Source organism: Oryctolagus cuniculus, chromosome 12, assembly GCF_051225735.1.
Source record: "Oryctolagus cuniculus isolate XC-2025 breed Fujian yellow rabbit chromosome 12, ASM5122573v1, whole genome shotgun sequence".
Classification (NCBI taxonomy): Eukaryota; Metazoa; Chordata; class Mammalia; order Lagomorpha; family Leporidae; genus Oryctolagus; species Oryctolagus cuniculus.
Genome location: NC_142878.1, coordinates 43082112 through 43100931, shown reverse-complemented (window position 1 = coordinate 43100931; position 18820 = coordinate 43082112). Strand labels below are relative to the sequence as shown.

Sequence of the window (18820 nt, the reverse complement as noted above, 5' to 3'; positions counted from 1 at the left end):
AGGCGCCTGGTGAGGCTGCACAGACAGGGCCTGGTCTCCGGGCTGCGTGCTTTTCATCTACGTCATACACATGAAATTTCTGAAATGTTCTTGTTGGCATTTTCATCTCTGTTTAAAGGCCATAAGCCTTAATTATATAATTGGGACCCACATCATACAAAATAGAGGATTTAAACATTTCTCTTCCAGGCACTTGCCTGAGACCTCATTCCCCCAGCTTTGCAAGGCTGACCTGGCCAGCATCAGCAACACACAATTATTTACTTTGCTGTTTAGGGATTCCAACAGTTTAGCTACGGATATTCCCCAATGGTAAAAAATGATGTCCATCTGCCTCCTTGATAGCGAGTCAGTGTGAAGGGAAGGCCTCGGATAATACATAAAAGTTGATGAAAAAAATTAACTTGTTTAGGGAGGCAGTTCTTTTATCACTCTAAAGAAATATTACTAGAAAGAAATATTTTAAATTTGCTTTCATTTAAAAAAGGAACTCTTGGACAGGTGTTTGGTACAGCTGTTAAAATGCCTCTTGGGATGGCCACATCCCATGTCTGAGTGCCCAGGTTCAAGTCCCAGCGATACTTCTAGTTGCAGCTTCCTGCTAATGCACATCATGAGATGCAGCAGGTGCTGGCCCAAGTAGTTGGGTTCCTGCCACCCACTCCTGGATAGAGTTGTAGGCTCCTGGCTTCGACCTGGACCAACCCTAGCTGTTGCAGGCCTTTGGAAAGTGACTAGAGAATGGAAGATCTCTGTTTTGTCTCTGTCGCTTTCAAATAAATATGAGTGCATAATAATTGAATAGAAAAGGAGCTTAAAGCAGAGAAAAAAAACCTTCTTAGACCTTTTTTCAGCTTAAAAGATTTAGTTACTTGAAAGGCAGAGTTACAGAGAGACAGAGGCAGAGAAAGAGAAGTCTTCCATGCACTGGTTCATTCCCCAAATGGCCACAATGGCCAAAGCTGAGTGGATCCAAAGCCAGGAACTTCTTCCGGGTTTCCCACGTGGGTGCAGTGGTCCAAGCACTTGGTCATCTTCTACTGCTTTCCCAGGCTATAGCAGAGAGCTGGATCAGAAGTGGAGCAGCTGGGACTCGAAATGGTGCCCATATGGGATGCTGGCACTGCAGGAGGCAGCTTTACTCACTACTTGACAGTGTCGACCCTTTAGGATAATTTTTAAAAACAGTCTGATAATTAGGAGCATAGAGTTGTGATATTGTCTTACTATAAACTTGAATAAGCTTTTAGATTTTGGTATATCAATTTCTTCTTTGGTAAAGTAAGGATAAATACTGACTTCATAGAATTCACAGTTATAATATTACCTACTTTGCACAAATGACAGAAGCTATATAATTATAAGTATTGCTGATGCTCTACTTAGTTTCATATATTCTTTCTTTGGAAGTTTTCCTGTTTGTAATTTCAAATGCCCTTACAAGTATTATTAGCAGTAAATATTATGAGCAACAGAAAAGGTCATTTACCGTGCAAAGTGATTATTTTTAAAGAGGAGAATAAGGAGAGAATTAGATCTTCATAGACAATAAAAGCATGCCAGACAGATAAGCCCACAAAGCATATGAAAATTATAGCTAATATTTCCAGTTGAGCCAAGAGCTATTAAGATAGCAATGGACACTATGAAATAAAACCATGAGTCAGATTTAGAAAAACTGAGAAATATGATCAATGAAATAAAGATTTTAAAAGCAAGGTTAAAAAAGGAAAGAATTAGATTATAGAAGAAAAAACAGTTTCAGGAATGAAGACTGTTAGAAGGCAAGAACACAAGATCAAATGAATACAACAGATAAAACCTTAAGAAAAGCAGAATATGTATAGGAGGGAAGACTTACTCATAATTCCAAAGTGAAAACAACCTAAACTATCAGTTGTTGAAAAGAGAAAGAAACTTTATTTTTTTAAAGACTTATTTATTTGACAGTCCAAGTTACAGAGGGAGAAGGAGAAGGAGAGAGAGGTAGGCGGGGAGGGAGAAAGAATCCATCTTCTATCCTCTAGTTTACTTCCCAAATGGCTGCAACAACTGGGGCTGGGCCAGGCTGAAGCTGGGTACCTGGAACCCCATCTGGGTCTCCCACATGGGTTCAGGGCCCAGGGACTTGGGCCATCACCTGCTGCTTTCCCAGGTGCATTAGCAGGGAGCTGGATCGGAAGTAGAGCAGCTGGGACTGCTCCATATGGATGGGCTTGATCTACTATGCCACAAAACTGGCGCCAAAAGAAACTTCCTTCCATACAGGAGTACTACTTAGAAACCAAAAGAATAAACTACTCCTATATGCAACAACTTGAATAAATCTCAAATGCAGCATGTGACATGAAGTAGGCCAGACCCAAGAAGGCCTATATGGTGTATGATTCTGTTTAAATGGCATTCTAAAAATGGCAAGAGATAGAGATAGACCACAGATCAGTGGCTGCCAGAAATGGAAGGATATGTGTATGTCAGTGGGGGGCAGGCAGTTGAGAACTTTTTGGGAGTGATAGAAATGTTCTGTATTTTGGCCATACTATTTACATTTCCCAGTGTTTGCCAAATAAAAGGATGAATCCTATTCCGTATCAACTGTACCTCAGTAAAAATAGAGAAAATGGATTTGATAAAGTGTTAGATACAGACAGATTGTTGAGAATATTCAACATATGCAAATTGGGAATCTCTAAGAAAGAAACCCAAAGTGGAATAGAATCAATATTAACATCTCTACTTAAGAAAAAATTTTCTGCAATAAAGTTTTAATTAACTTAAAATTACTTACTGGAAAAGCAGTACGCATATGAGTAAAAAAGTCCAGAAAACTGAAAACCATTGAACTGCAAAAAGGGAAACATAATCAGAAAAAAAATTCTATGGTCATCCAGGCCATTCACCTAAGTCATTAATAAAGGAAACAGTATTAGACTCTCAGCAGAATTTTTTGTCAGCTGATTACTTTATTGCCAAAAGATAATGGAGTAACATATTTAGGATAATTGGAAAAGGAATATGGGATGGAAGTATTCAGCCTAATAGAACTTGAATTATCAAGGCTGTGGACATGCTTGCAAGAAAACATTGTTCCCCTGAGTGGCTCCTCAGGAATCTCCGGGAGAATTTATGGTAGGTGGTCAGAGTGACCGGATAAATATCCACGTAAGGGCTACTGGCAGTGATTATCACGCTGATAAAATCACAGAAATAAGACAGCCATGCGCCACTGACAAAACCATACAACACCCTCCATGGATTAGTCTTACTGGGGGTGTGGTGGGGGATCCAGAATAAAATCAGCTCCCGGGAAACAAAGAGGCAAGGAAGACTGCATAAATAATTCCATCGAGTTGCAACTGGCAAAATCCAGATTTTGTGAAACAACCCGATTTCTTCAACAAAATTCCAGGAGAAGGAGAGTATGAGAGATAGGAAGACAATAAAATAAAAGTGATAGAGGGGGCCGGTGCCATAGCATTGTGAGTAAAGCTGCTGCCTGCAGTGCTGGCATCCCACGTGGGTGCTGATTCAAGACCTGCCTGCTCCACTTGCAATCCAGCTCTCTGCTATGGCCTGGGAAAGCAGTAGAGCTGGCCCAAGTGCCTGGGCCCCTGCAGCCATGTGGGAGACCTGTAGGGAAGCTCCTGGCTCCTGGCTTCAGATCGGCGCAGCTCTGGCCATTGCAGCCATTTGGGGAGTGAACCACTGGATGGGGACTCTCTCTCTCTCTCTCTCTCTCTCTCTCTGCCTCTCTTTCTCTCTCTCTAACTCTGCCTTCAAATAAATAAAAAAAAAATTTTTTTTTAAAAAGTGACAGAGGAGACGCCTTAATCAATGTATTCACTTTGGATCCTGATTCAAATATAAGTTGTACAAACAATGTATAAATATAGGACAATTGAAGAAATCTGGACTCTGATTGGATATTTGATAATATTAAGGAATTAGTTTTTGTGGCTTTGTAATAATAGTGTGTGGTTACATTTAAAGAGTCCTTGATTTTTTAACAATATATACTGAAGTATTATTTCAGTGAAATGGCAGGTTGTCTAGGATTTGCTTCAGTATAATTTGAAGTCATTGAGCAGAGGTGGGAACATAGATGAAATGAGATTGGCCAAGGATTTCACTATTTTCGCTGGGGAGTGGGTACATGGAAATTCATTATCCTGTGTTCTTGGCTTTTTTTTTTTTTTTTTTAACTTTAATTGAAAGGCAAAGAGAGAGAGAGGCAAAAAGGTCTTTTATACACTGGTTCACTCCCCAGACGGCCACAACAGCCGGAGCTGGGCCAGTCCGAAGCCAGGAGCTTCTTCCAGGCCACCCACATGGGTGGAAGGGGCCCAAGCACTCAGGCCATCATCTGCTGCTTTTCTAGGTGCATTAGCAGGGAGCTGGTTGGGAAGAGGAGCAGCAGTTACTTGAACTGGCGCCCACATGGGATGTCAGCATTGCAGGTGGCGGCTTCACCAGATAAGCCACAATGCTGAACTGTGTTCTCTGCTTTTGTATGTTTGACAATTTCCATTTAAAAAAAAATCTAGGGATGTGCATTTAGCCTAGCAATTAAAGTGCTGGTTAAGATGCCCACATCCCACAGTAGCATTCAGAATAGAGGAAGACTTGTTTTTCTACTTGAAGGTTAAGAGGAGCACTGGTACCTTGAACACAGTAAATATTTTATTAATACTGGTGACATCAATGAAGAGCAAGTGAAATGACACATTTAGCAAAGCTGGTTTCACACCAAAAATAATTGCTTACACTATGGCTTTTGAGGTGCTGGACTTAGTTTCCATCCCTACATGCTTTATTTTCTTTCGAGGAAATGACTGTACCACAGCCTCATGACACAGTGCCTTGCATTCCCATGGAGTGACAGTTAGCTCCCCTCTGTTAGTACAGCACCACAGCGTTAGTCTGGGAGCTCCTTGAGGGTAGAGTAGAGCCAGTGTTGGGAAGGGTCTCATGGTCGCACATCTCCACTACCATGGCTTGAGGCAAAACTGCAAAATGAGACTTTAGTTTTGGTATCTTCTGTTATTCTCCCATCTTTCTCTCTCCATTCTCTCTCCCAGGTACTCCCTTGCTTCATGTTGTATTGTTGTGATCAAAGCGGTGCCATCGCAACAACCTCCAAAGACTTCCAATCCTCAAAGGTCCCGCGTTCCAATTGGACTTGCCTTCCTTGGCTTCAGCAGCCACACACCACCTTCAACAACATCATTATTTCTGGGATTCTGATCTTAGAACATTTGTTCCAAGTGATTCTTCATGAAATCTGAACAGTAGGCAGGTTTAGTCCTAATTAATCTCTGTCTAGTGGATGTGTAAAACAGATCGTCCTAACCTCTGTAGTGACACTGTTGGGAGAGGTATTAACTAAGCGTTCCACTGGCAAATGTGCTGATCCCCCCTCTGTTTTGTCACTCCTCTCCTCCCTGACTCACGGGGTCTACTGTGAGAACTAATGCAGTTTTGGGGAAATGCTTTGCTGTTCTGCCATGAGTCCTTGTGCCAGGAAATTATTTCAAGGCATTGTCTGGTAAAGTTCATCAACCTGCTTTGAAGCAGGCCTGTGAAAGCAATAGAGGGTTTTGTGTTGCTCTTAATCTCCAAGGGAGGAGCTTTTCACAACCTCCTTTGTATGCAGTGTATAAAGAGCATTGTGACAACTAATATCCCACAAGTAATATAAGAAGAATTAAAATTCACATCCGCACAAATGTTCATACATTTTAAAAAAGTATTGTTATGTGACATATTAAACTGCTAGTGGGTTCCTGGTGTTTTAAGTAGTAAACTTTAAAACATGTCTAGTAACCTACAGAATCAAATCAAGGCAGTGTTGATCTGAATCTGTAAGAAAGTGTGCAAGATGTGGTGATTAATTCAATCATTAATTGAATCCTGGCAAAGGAAGCCCTTTGCTGCCCCTTTCCTGTTTATTTGTACTCTGGCTCCACCTAGTGTTAGAAGAGAAAGAAACAAGCTTTTCACAGCTTTCCTTTTTTTGCCTTGCTAGTTAACAGAAACAGCATCTTGGCCTGAGAGCCATTGTAAAACACAGATTGAATTATACCTATTTCTAAAATGAAGAATTATGCTTTCAGTCACCCAGTGATCAGGATTGACATATTTATTGACATGCACGTATGACATACTTTATCAGTTTTCAGTCTATCTTTTTTTTTTCTTGGTAAAATAGTTGCTGGGAAATTACTGATTTTCTTTCATTTCGGTTGCTCTGTCAACCAATAAATCTTCAAATGGCAATCATCAATTCCTCCTAATATGACTAATATGACTAATATTAGATGTCATGTTAATCCGTGATTAACACTTACATACTGTCATTCCTTCTCTGCCACTCCCAGTAGAAGCATCACTGCTAATAAAAACCACAAAATGTTAAGCGGGATACTGATGTTTAGAGCTTTGCTATCCAAAATGTAGTCTATGGATGAAAGCTTAGGTAGTACTTGGGGACTGTTAGGTAAGCAGGATCTCTGATTCCAACCACCCCCTACCCCACATCCAGCCTATAGTTTAATAAGATCCCCAGGTGATTCACATGAACATTAAAATTTCAGAAGCACAGTTTCAGAGATTTCTTACCCACTCATCCAGAACCCCTCCATCCCCACCCAGTGATTGAACATCCGCCAAACCAAGACTAAGGGCTGTGATTGCAATTTTGGATTTATAATATTTTATTCTCGGAAAAAGTTACGCAATTTTCTTCTCTGACTCATGGCTTACTGCATATAAGTTGTATCACTGCTGTTGCTGAGACTCAGCTCAGAAACTGAACAAAGAAGGTACAGTCCTTTCCACCCGGATCCGTCAGCTTTGTCTCTGGAGCAGCATAATTAGGGAGCTGTTTAGATTAGCTGAGGGGAAAACTGCCAACTCTGAAATTTTAGGGCTTGCAAATGCTAACCAATGTGGAAGTTTGCTGTGAAAGAATCATAATTTGGACAGTAGAAAGTAAGGCTTAAATAATTTCTGACAATAGATGATGATCAAATAGAGCCTGTATTACTATTGAATTTGAAATTTTAAAGCTTGACCTTTCTCAGATATTAATTTTATCTTATCATGTCTTTGTTTATAAATCTGGTAAATTTGCTATGAAAATAATAGCTGTCATAGGCATTTGTATTTTGGTTAATGTTCAATTAGTTCACCAGTTTAACAAATTAATAGCATTCTAAATTTAAATTTCTTTAGACATCTATCTAATGATCTTAAACACCTTAGATGCATAATAGGATAAACTTAGAAGCCTAAGGTGTATCTTTCTATGGACCTAGACAAGTTTTGAAAATGCGATAAACTAGGAGACAGCATTGTGGTGTGGCAGGTTAAAGTACCGCCTGCAATGCCAACATTCCCTATGAGCACCGGTTGGAGTACCAGCTACTCCACTGCTGATGCAGCTCCCTGCTAATGCACCTGGCAAAGCAGCAGCAGAGGGCCCAAATACTTGGGCCCTTGCTACCCCTGTGGAAGACCTGGATGGAGTCTAGGCTCCAGGCTTCAGCCTGGCCCAGTCCCAGCCATTGTGGCCATTTGATGAATGAAACAGTGGATGATCTCTCTCTCTCACTCATTCTGTGTCTCCCCCTCTCTCTAACACTCTTTCAAAAAAATTTTTAAAAGTTATTAATTTAATCTATTAAAATATAAATTATTTATTAAAGTATAATAAACTGAATTTATAATTATGACAAACCAGATTCTTTTGTATAATAAAACAAATCAAATTCTTTTTAAAATCGATGTTTAAAATTATTTTTCATTTTATTTCAAATAGAGAAAGAGAGTGTCTATGTACTGGTTCACTCCACAATGCCTGCAATAGGCATGGTTGGGCCAAGCTGGAGTCTGGAACTCAGTCTGAGTCTCTCACTGGGAAGGCAGGGACCCAGGTACTTGAGCCATCACCACTGCTTCCCGGAGTGTGCATTAGCAGCAAGCTGGGCCCAAAGCACCGGGGCCAGGACTTGAACCAAGCACTCTGATAAGGATGCTGGTGTCCCAAGTGGTATTTGAACCACTGTGCCAAACACCTACTTCTTACTTTTCATAAAATCTCAAATGCTGGCTAGTAAATATTTCAAGTTAAAACTTCAAGAATCTTTAAAACATTTCAAAAATGATACCTCCACACTCACTAAACTTCCCACTAAAATTAGGCTTTACTAAAATAAAAGTACCACAGGTTAGGCTTATGTTTTTCTTCATGATCCTAGTGTTTCCTCGTCACACAACTAAAGAAAGCCAAGGTAACTTGATGCATAACCAGTTATGCAGTCCACTTATGGGCAGTTACAGTAATAAGACACCATGGACCAGAAGGCAAGACCATGGTGCTGCTTCCTAAACTATTACCATGCTGAACCCTCTTGTGGTCAAGTCTTCCTTGTCTGTGGGGCAACCCAAGTCCATGGCCAACAGCTAGGATTTAGTTTGACAACGCTGTACACCCCTTGCCCCTGAGTGTATTCAGCTTTTATTGTAAACCTTTTCAACGTTCTCTCACCCATCTTGGGTATATGGCATTCTGTATCTCCGTCAGAGCTGCAGCTAGTATCTCTATTGCACAATTAACATTATTTGAAACATGCGCTTGCATACAAGGTATCAGCTAGCTTTGTAGTTTGCTATCTGCCTCATTTAAACTCACTTAAAGCGATTCTATTGGCATTGCTCACTGCCTGGAGTTTGGCTAAGGATGAGAACTGGACATTGCATTACTGGCCTCAACTAAGGCAGCACAGATATTGCAGTGTATCAAGCATTTTGGGTTAGGACTTTTGTACTGGCACACTTCTATGTGTAAACCAAGAAAACTAGTCCTTTTGAAATTTCATACTTTAATATACAGACAGCTAGGACTTTGCTAAAAGAAATGAGAAGCTTGAGAGTTTACTTTTGTCTGAGGTTGAATTCCCAGATTCTTAGGCTCTGAGACTTGCATGCTGGAAGTTTCTTGGGTGAGCCCTGAGAGCCAAGGGAGAAGCTGAACCTTTGTGCAAATGTATAAAAGTTGTGGTCATTCATATCCTGAACTCTGAAGTGACTCCCTGCCTCCCCCAGGTTTTGTACCCCCCAGCACTGAGCAGGCACTGGCTGTGGAAGTTCTCTGGGAAGCGAGTGACCTTGGTGGAGGCAGCTGAGGGCAATTCCCAGGAGAGCTCTCAGCTGAGTGCTGTAAGCAGCCAACACTCCTGGCAGCTGGGGGAATAAGTGCCTTGCTCAGAAGGGGAGTGGGGAGAGTCTAAGTGCTGCCCACAGCCTCCGCGGCAAGTGCTTTCTCTCTTCTTATTAAAGGAGGGTTTGTCCCGGAAAAAGATTACAGTCTTTAGCCACGAAACTTAATTCTACAAGAGGCAATATTACAGCAGACTGATCCCTGTGATGCAAATGGCAGGGCCACTCTTTGCTTAGAGGCTTTGTAGAGAATGCATGAAAACATGGCGATGATGTTGGCAGGGAGATGGGCGACGGGGTTCTCTGAACCAACTGTCTCCTGCAGCTGTGAAAAGACACACAGCCCGGCTGCCAACTGTTGGGCTTATTGTGCATTGGCTGAATTTAGTTCCTTCTTATGTCAACTAGCAATTCTATGTTGAAGAAAATTGGTCTGGTCTGCCACCATCTCCATCTCTTAGCAACAGAGAGAGGTTGAAATAACAGCTGGGTAATTTGATATTGAGAACTTAAAGGTCGTGAAAATGGAATATAATGGCTGTTTGTATTAAAGACAAAAACTCCAGAAAATGATGTAATCCTAATTCTTAGAAATGTCTGGAATGCCACATGGGTTACAAAGAGTGAAAATCCAGTTTCAGCTGGTTGGACTGTATCTGACTGGAATGATTAGAGTCCAGAAGTCCCCTCAAACACGTACGTTTACGTAAATTTAAATCTCCTTGGAATGTTGGAACTGCTTTGTGGAAAGTAGTTTTTATGTGTTGCATTTATTTTCTCTAAGATTGGCTGATAGCTTTCTTACCATATGTTTTGAAACAATAATTCCAATATAACTTAGATGACAATTTAGAATCGTATTTTATTTTGATTTTTGGGCAGTGGGGTCAGGAATCAGAATGAAGAGGAGAATAAATGAGGGATGGGCCCTGACGTCAGTGATGTGCTGGAAGCCGCTCCCTTGGTTGCTCATACTGCCTCTGGGGTGCATGTGTGGCAGGTAAGAGTGGAATTGCGTCTTTGAAAACTAGAAACAACTGAAATTGTTGATAACAAGTTGTTTTCCTTCTTCCCTGGGGCTAAGTGTACAGGCCATCTGGTTTTCAAATTAGGAAAACCAGAAACTGTAGTGTTTGCTCTCAGAATGAGTCAAATGTCGTAGTCTAATGAAAATCCCAAAGCAGGAGGGGAGAAGGGAAGAAGAGTGGGATGGGGGAAGAAGAGCTCCCAATGCTTAAATGGTAGGGCTAGCTGCTTGCTTCTTGAATCCCTGGTTTCGTAATCCAAGCACTTTGCAACTATTTAGTAACCTGTCTGGACAAGGTTCATTTGAAGGGGTGTGGATTACGGGGGGAGGACTGGAAATCTAGTGCTTTACATGGTAGCCAAGTGCCTGATCTTGTTTCTCAGCAGAACTTGTTCATCCACCACACGTGTGGCTTTTAGCCCAGTGCGGAGGGCAGGGAGCCTTTGTTTTCCTTTTGTTAGTCATTGCACTAAGGTATCAAGGAAAGGATACCTTATTGTGCAATTGGGTCATGAATCTCCTGTTTTTGTTTTGTTTTGTTTTGTTTTAAGATTTTTTTTTTTTTCGACAGGCAGAGTGGACAGTGAGAGAGAGAGACAGAGAGAAAGGTCTTCCTTTGCCGTTGGTTCACCCTCCAATGGCCGCCGCGGCCGGTGCGCTGCGGCCGGCGCACCGCGCTGATCCGATGGCAGGAGCCAGGAGCCAGGTGCTTTTCCTGGTCTCCCATGGGGTGCAGGGCCCAAGCACCTGGGCCATCCTCCACTGCACTCCCTGGCCACAGCAGAGAGCTGGCCTGGAAGAGGGGCAACCGGGACAGAATTCGATGCCCCAACCGGGACTAGAACCCGGTGTGCCGGCGCCGCTAGGCGGAGGATTAGCCTAGTGAGCCGCGGTGCCAGCCAAGATTTTATTTATTTGAGGGGCAGAGCTATAGTCAGGAGAGAGAGAAAAGTCTTCCAACTGCTTGTTCACTCCCCAAATAGCCACAACAGCCTCCCAGGAGCTTCTTCTGGGTCTCCAACTGGGTGCAGGGGACCAAGCACTTGGGCCATCTTTTCACTGCTTTCCCAGGCCATCAGCAGAGGGCTGGATCTGAAGAGGAGCAGCCAGGACACAAACCGGCGCCCATATGGGATGCCAGTGCCACAGGCAAAGGCTTAACCATTACGCCACAGTGCTGGCCTACCTACTGCTCTTGTCAGTGTGAACATCCATGTGTTTTTTCATTGGTGATAAGATATTTTAATTTCTTTTGCATGAAGTGATTCCAGTTCCACAAAAGTATTTGGTTTATGACACAAAAATTTTGAGGAGGTGAAGCAAAACTCCTCCAAGACTGCATCTGTCCAACTTACGGAAAATGAATTTGTACCATATGAGATTTCTGGTTTGTAGGTCAAAGACAATTGAATGTAGGTAATTTTACATGTTTCAACCTCTATGTATGCAAACAACTCGTATGATATAAAAAACCATTACTGTTAGTACCTTGCTTACTTAGGATTCTCTGAAGAAGAAAGATTTCGAGGTAAACAGACTGGCAGACTCACTTTTAACCAAGCTGAAATTCAGGTGGGGCTGGCTTGTAGTTCATGGACACATACAAGAAATAAGGATTACTTCTTCGTGGAAACTCGTTTCCCAGAGGAAGAGGAGGATTTATGTTTCCTTTGCAGAATATGTTTCCAGTTCACTTTAGCATTTATTTTAAAATCCTGTTTGATATTTGTACTTCACTCACTTTCCACAATGTCTTCTGATTCCAGATCTCTGTGTTAAATTTCTGTAAATTTATTTATATACTCTTGGCTTTGGAGAACAGGAAGTATATCAGCTTTTGGCAAAACAGAAGAAAACACTAACCTTTCATCCATTTAGTAGCGGTTTCCTTTGTTCACGTTCACAGCTCTAGCACAATCATGCTCCACTTTATATCTGTATTTGAGACCTAGGGAGTACTTTTTTTAAAAAAAAACCTTCCCACTGGAAAGAACACGTAGAGCTATATGACCTGATGAACATTATACAAATGAATGGGTATCTCAGTGCAGTGCTCTTTTATTCTTTACTTCCAATGGTTTATGAATGTGTAATACAGTGAATTGTTATTCACACTTAATATATGTGTCAGGTACATTGCATGTAGTAGCAGTTTCATTCTTGCCCTGTGGTGTGTGTCCTAGTCCTAACTCACTAAACAAATGAGGGAACTGAGGCTTAGAAGTTGCATTTTTCTCTCAGTGCCCCATAGTTGGCCATTGTAATGCTAGGACAGTCCTTGAGTCTGTCTTTAGAGCCTGCTCCTTTAATCATGATGCCGGCTCTGCCTTCACAGTGGCTCTAACTGGTTCAGGTTATCTTCCCCAATTTACCATTTTTAGTGAATCTTTTTGTTGTCAGTTCTTATTTTGAAGGTGACATTTGGGCAAGGTGTCCTGAAGGACTGGTGGCAGGTGCGTGTTGACAGTTCTCTTGGTGGGGGGTGGGGGTGGCTAAGAGGTCCAGGTTCTTGTCACTGATGCAGGAGAGAACTCAAGGGTGGGACACAAGAGCCAGTTGGAAGATGAGGTTTATTGACAAAGCAGAAGTACTCATTTGAGGGGTGGGTGGGAGCACGCTCCAGAGTAAGTTGCACACCTAGGGGCGGCTGAGGTAGAGTCCCCGCTCTGAGGTAGGTTCTTACGTCAACTTGGGGAAGCACCCATTACCAATGAGTGTGTCCTTCATCGTGTTCTGCGTGGCTCTTTGTGCAGGTGTAATTGGGATAACGTGCTGTAACATATGTTGTATGTTTCATTAGCATCTTCAGTCTCCACCTAGGGCTATGCTTTTTGCTATTATAATAAAGCAAAGGCTGGTCAGCCGTAAAGATCTCCTTTGACCAGCTCAAGGAAGTGGTTGGGGTCTGACTGGTCAGCCTTAGGCTGGGCCTGTTTCTTGTCAGGAGGTGGTTGTGACATTTTTACTGCTTGCAATAGATTGGGTTGCCCACCCTAGCTCGCATATCTATCCTGCTTCAATTCTATGAAGAGCAAAGCGTCAAGAAAAGCATTTCCCGAATTTTCTCCCTGTGGAAAGTCAACCGAGACCAACTTTTGTTTGCTGCGCTAGATTATACAACCAGCCCGCTCACCTGCATCCTTAAATTTGAATGTGATGAGCAGACTTCGAAGCCAGAAATTAGTTTCACTCATTAAAACATCACTGGATGTTTTTGCCAAAAGCATACACTGGATTAAGCAATCCAAGACTCTTACTGGATTTTTGATCCTTATTTCCCATATATAGACTTTTATCTAACCATATTTTAAACCGTAGTTGAATCTTCCAGGTGAAGATTAAAACTCTTAGCCACTGGGGCCATGTTGAGGATTTCTCTTAATTACAGAGTTGAATGAAATGGGGACAGAGGGTGAGAGAAGGGGAGGGAGTGGGGAGAGAGATACATAAGTAGAAACAGCTGAAGAAAGACGCTGAAGGACTCGCAAAAATGCTTTGTGGCATATTTATTACTTTGGTTCCTAAAATCAGATTTAGCCAGATATTTTAGTAGTGAAGCATTTTTATTTATAGATATCTTGTTAAAAATGAAAGACAATTTAGAGTGGTGATTGAGATAGTTGATTCTTGGAGCACAACTATATGGATTCAAATTCCAGCTCCACTTTTTTTTTTTTTATTTTATTTATCTACTTGAGAGGCAAAGTTAAAGACAGAGAGAGGGAGAGACAGAAGTCTTCCATCTGCTGGTTCACTCCCCAAATGGCTGCAACAGCCAGAGCTAAGCTGACCTGAAGCCAGAATCCAGGAGCTTCCTCCAGGTCTTCCACGCTGGTTCAGGGGCCCAAATACTTGGGCCACCTTCTGCTGCTTTCCCAGGCCATCAGCAGAGAGCTAGATAGGAAGTGGGGCTGCCAGGACTTGAACCCATGCCCGTATGGGATGCCAGTGCTACAGGCGGATGCTTAACCTACTATGCTACAATGCCACCCCCCGCCTCCCATCTCCACTTCTTACATGGCTGTATGAGACAGAAAACTGTGCCTCATTTTCCTCTTCTATAGAATAATGGTCAGACTAATAGCATCTACTTCATAGGACTACAATGAACATTAAATTAGATAGTAGCTATGAAATGCTCAGCACAGTGCCTGATCCTAGTAAACATTATATAAATATAGTTAATATGATCAGAGAGTCTTAGATGATCCTGTCAATAGGCATTGAATGGCTGAGGTTTAGCAAATCATCTACAAAACTTTACAGATCTAGGGGATATCAGCCCTATATGCAAAAAGCAGGCTCTAAGACTCAGAGCAAAGTGTATGCTGAGCATTGCCATGTATGGTGATCTGAGTTCTCGAAGCATCTCTCTCTCTCTCTCTCTCTCTCTCTATCTCTCTCTCTCTCTCTCACACACACACACACACACACACACACGTGTGCCCACAAGCCAACTCACTGATTGTCATCAAATGTGTCAGGAAGACATCGTGCTCAGATCTGTGAAACTGTGGAGTGGATGTCAGGGGGATGAGAGTCCTTCCACTAAACACATGTCTGAATGATTAAGAATATAGTGAGGAGGAAAATTCCAGCTCCACCTGGAGTGAAGAGGTGAAGCAGCAGCCGTGCTAAACCAGCAGCCTAGGGATGATAGGATGAGAGATAGACTAAGTGTCCTTAGCAGGGGAAGTCAGAAGGGGTTGAGGGGACTTCTGCCATCAGAAGACACATGAAGTGATGCCAGAAAAATCAACTTGTGGAAAACTGAGTTTAGCCTGAGGTACACATCTGCTCCAGGTACCAGTAACGGGAAAGAAGGTAAATGTCTAGGTGGATTTTATGAGGAGCTCCTGGAACCTATAAAACTATATTGTGATGCTTAGATATGAAGGAAGATGATGATGGCTCTTTTAGACAGGAAATAGGGATGGCTTGAGGCCAGCTGCATAGGTCAAGGGAGAGACAATGCCTGAATTAAGAAAGAAAGTGGATGAGATTCCTTGGTGTAATAGTCAGCAGTTCCTGATTTCTGCTGTGTTGTCCCCGTTGGCTCAGAATAAAATAGTATTAGTATTAGTAATAGGAAGTAGTCTCAAGACACAGGGAAAGAGTTTAGGAAAATAAATTGGAAGGAGAGGATTGGATGGAGCTGCCTACTCCTAGTTCCATGTTAAAGAACCCCTAGGAATATGGGAAGAATGCTTTCAGAGAAAAATTCCATTGAGTCTGGTGGTTTACATTTAGGAACATGAAGCTTATACCAAGTGAACACCAATTTTTCACACTTGTGGATTTTTGGCACTGACTACAACTGCATTTAAACACATACAGTTGCTTTAAATATAATTTCTACTGTTTTTCCCTGATTATATGAATAATGCATACTACAGAAATGATGGTAAAAATAAATTATCTATGACCCACTAGAGACACCCACTATTACGATTTTTGTTATATTTCCTTTTTTCCAGTTTTTATATACATCAATATATAAATTGGACTCAAACTGCCAGCAATTTTATACACTGTCCTTTACTATTATATTCTGAACATTTTCTGTGTCATGTAGTTGAGTCCATGTATTTATTTTTCTCTAAGATCATATGCTCAGGAAATCTCTAGTAAGCTAATTACTAAGGAATTTTGCTTTGGTCTGAATGTTTTTGTCCTGCTCAAAATTTGTATGTAAAGATCCTAACCCCCAAAATGATGGTAATAGGAAGTGAGGCATTTGGAAGGTTGCTAGGTCATGTCGGTGCAGCCTTCATGAATGAGATTACTACTCTTAAACAAGAGATACAAGAGAGACCATTTGACCTTCTATCATATAAAGACACAGATAGTGAGAAAGTGCTATCTGTGAACCAGAAAGCTGCCTCCAGCAGATATCAAATTTAGTGGCATCCTGATCTTGGGCTTCTTAGCCTCCAAAATTGTGAAAAACATATTTATGTTGTTTATGAGCTACCTGGTTTATGATTTTATTATAGAAAACCAAATGCATTGATAGGCTTTACGCATACTGTAGTGACGGTTTATGCTGCAGGTGGGAGGTAGGATGAGCAATTGGCATTTGCAGCATGTTTTAAATTTTAAGTAGGAAAAATGTTCCTGTAAAGTTAAAGCAATTGGAACCTGGAGTTTGGGTTTGTGTCTCTTAATAGTCTCTTTTGAGGGCTCTGACTTGATGTCTATTTCCTAATTCAAATGAATGATAGGGAGCTTCTTGGTTGAAAGAGGAATATTGGCTACTATATCAGATATTTTGAAGAAAGAAGCAGTTGACCTATTCTTCAGAACTGGGTAGAAAACAATCATAGCTCCAAGTAAGAGAATGTTTGGGTCGTTGTTGAAGAGGAAAGAGTTGACAGTGGACCTGAATTGTAAATCCTGTGTGGAATTTTGTATTACTAAAAGATTTGTGTTGGGTCCTGAAGCCTTGTGATTGAAACAACAGTGCAATATGCAGAATTGAAAGGATTTTCTCCTTGAGTGTTCGTGCCTCAGTCACAGTGGTAGTGCCCACTCATAGTCATGCTTTCTGATGTTGAATTTCTTTCCATGATTCGTAGATATTTATGTAAAGTGAGTCATGTAGCTATTCTGAGGGAAGAAAGCAAGCAGTTTTGTGATTTGTACAAACCAGAGCAGAGCCAAAAGATTTGTAGATCCCAAAGATTTTTTTTAAATATATTTTCATTTATAATTTGTTTGAATTTAGGAGTCACTGTACTAAGATTTCCATGTAAAGCATTCTAAGATACACTCTCGGGAGCCTGATTCAGTAGACTTCCAGTCAGCCCACATCTGATTCTTCCTATTCTTCCTCTGCTCTCATCCCTGCCTGTACAAGGCTAAAGATCCTACTGGCCCAGAAAAATGTCTAGTTGGTTTCCTGGTTGCTTCAATACACAGAGTTAATTCATCTAGCAGATTCATACATATGATAAAGATACTTTAAAATATGGAGTATATTTTTCTGATGTATAAGATTGTAAAAACAGTCAAACAGATCAGTGAGAAATCTTTCATATTCTATATAGGTAACTATGGTTGGCAACCTGGTGTACTTTCTTCTAGATGTTTAGTCCGTATTTGCATTGACACCATGAAGACAAGCTGTTTACTGCCACTGTGTGTTGGTAACTGTCTTACTTCACGTAGTATTTTAGGACCTCTATCCGCATCACTATGTAGAGATTGACCTTTTTTGTTCAATTTTATTGATTGATTAATCATGACTAGATAATATATGCCAAGATAAAAATTCCAAAGATGAGAAATAAAATGGTAAGCACTAAAAAGGAGGCCTCCCCTGCCTTTGTTTATGCTTTTGCCCGACTGACAGTTCCTCTCTCCAGAGACAGTCAGTGCTATGAACTTTATGTTCTTTCAGAACAACTGCAGATGGGTCATTTCCCTTTAGCACATAACAAGCTGTCACATCTCCCAACCTCAAAGAGGAGAAACTTCCTTGGTCTCTACAGTCCCTTCCACTTACCCAATTTCCTTGTTCTCCTTACTGTAATTATCCATGAAAAACTGTCTCTAATAACTGTTTCCAATTTCTCCTTTCCCATCCTTTGATAATCTCACTGCAATCTCATATTTAAGGATTCATTGTGTGAAGACTATAACAACCTGGATTTAAAAACAAAGAACTTTCCTGGGAATATGGTGAAACACTACATACCTCTCTCTGGTGCACCCCCCACGACTATCCCTTCAGAAGTAACTGGTTTTATGACTCTCTGATTGTCATTTCCAAGCTTTAGTTTTGCTACCCATCTTTAAATATCACAGATTTGTTTCCCTGTGCTGTTGCTTCAAATAAATATATTTGATATAAATATATCCTATTTTTTAAAAAATTATTTATTTATTTATTTGAAAGAGTTTCACAGAGAGAGAAGGAGAGACAGAGAGAGAGGTCTTCCATGTGCTGGATCACTCCCCAGTTGGCCACAATGGCTGGAGCTGCATCGATCCAAGGCCAGGAGCTTCTTCTGGGTCTCCCACGTGGGTGCAAGGGCCCAAGGACTTGTGCCATCTTCTACTGCTTTCCCAGGCCATAAAAGAGAGCGGGATTGGAAGTGGAGCAGCCAGGACTTGAATTGGTGGCCATATGGGATGTCAGCACTGCAGGTGGTGGCTTTACCCGCTATGCCACAGTGCCGATCCCTAAATATATCCTTTTATATGTGGCTTCTTTTGCCCAAAATATATTTATGAGGTTTATTAGTCAGCTTTTCACCTCTGTAACAAAATACCTGTGGCGATTCATAAAGAGGAAAGATTTATTTAGCTCCCAGTTTTGGAGGTTCAAATCCAAGCTTAAGCAGACCCATTGATTTGGTGGTGGATGGCAATGGTGGAACATATACAGTGGAAGAATCTCATGTGTGGGGAGAAGCAGAGAGTGAGTGGGCTCAAACTTCGGCCTTTATAACAAACCTTTCATGAGGCTGCCTTCTGATGGTACACACCCAGTGACCTAAGGAACTGCCACTAGGTCTCACCTCTAGAAACCACAATTAGATTTAGTTTCCATTTTCTTAATGCCATTAA

General features: G+C 41.4%; 1 protein-coding gene across 11 annotated transcripts in view; it reads left to right on the top strand.

Moving 5' to 3' along the window:
* The window catches only part of AKAP6 (A-kinase anchoring protein 6), a 633025-nt gene that overhangs the window by 265970 nt on the left and 348235 nt on the right, over positions 1–18820 (top strand). For 2 of the 11 annotated variants that reach the window (XM_070053773.2, XM_070053772.2), the window contains exon 1: positions 9888–10219. The exons of the other annotated variants lie outside the window; for them this stretch is intronic. In XM_070053773.2, the coding sequence (XP_069909874.2) occupies positions 10142–10219 (78 nt within the window). In that variant the 5' untranslated portion in view covers positions 9888–10141. Of the gene's footprint in view, positions 1–9887; positions 10220–18820 lie in introns of those variants that run through there. 11 annotated transcript variants of the gene reach the window in all.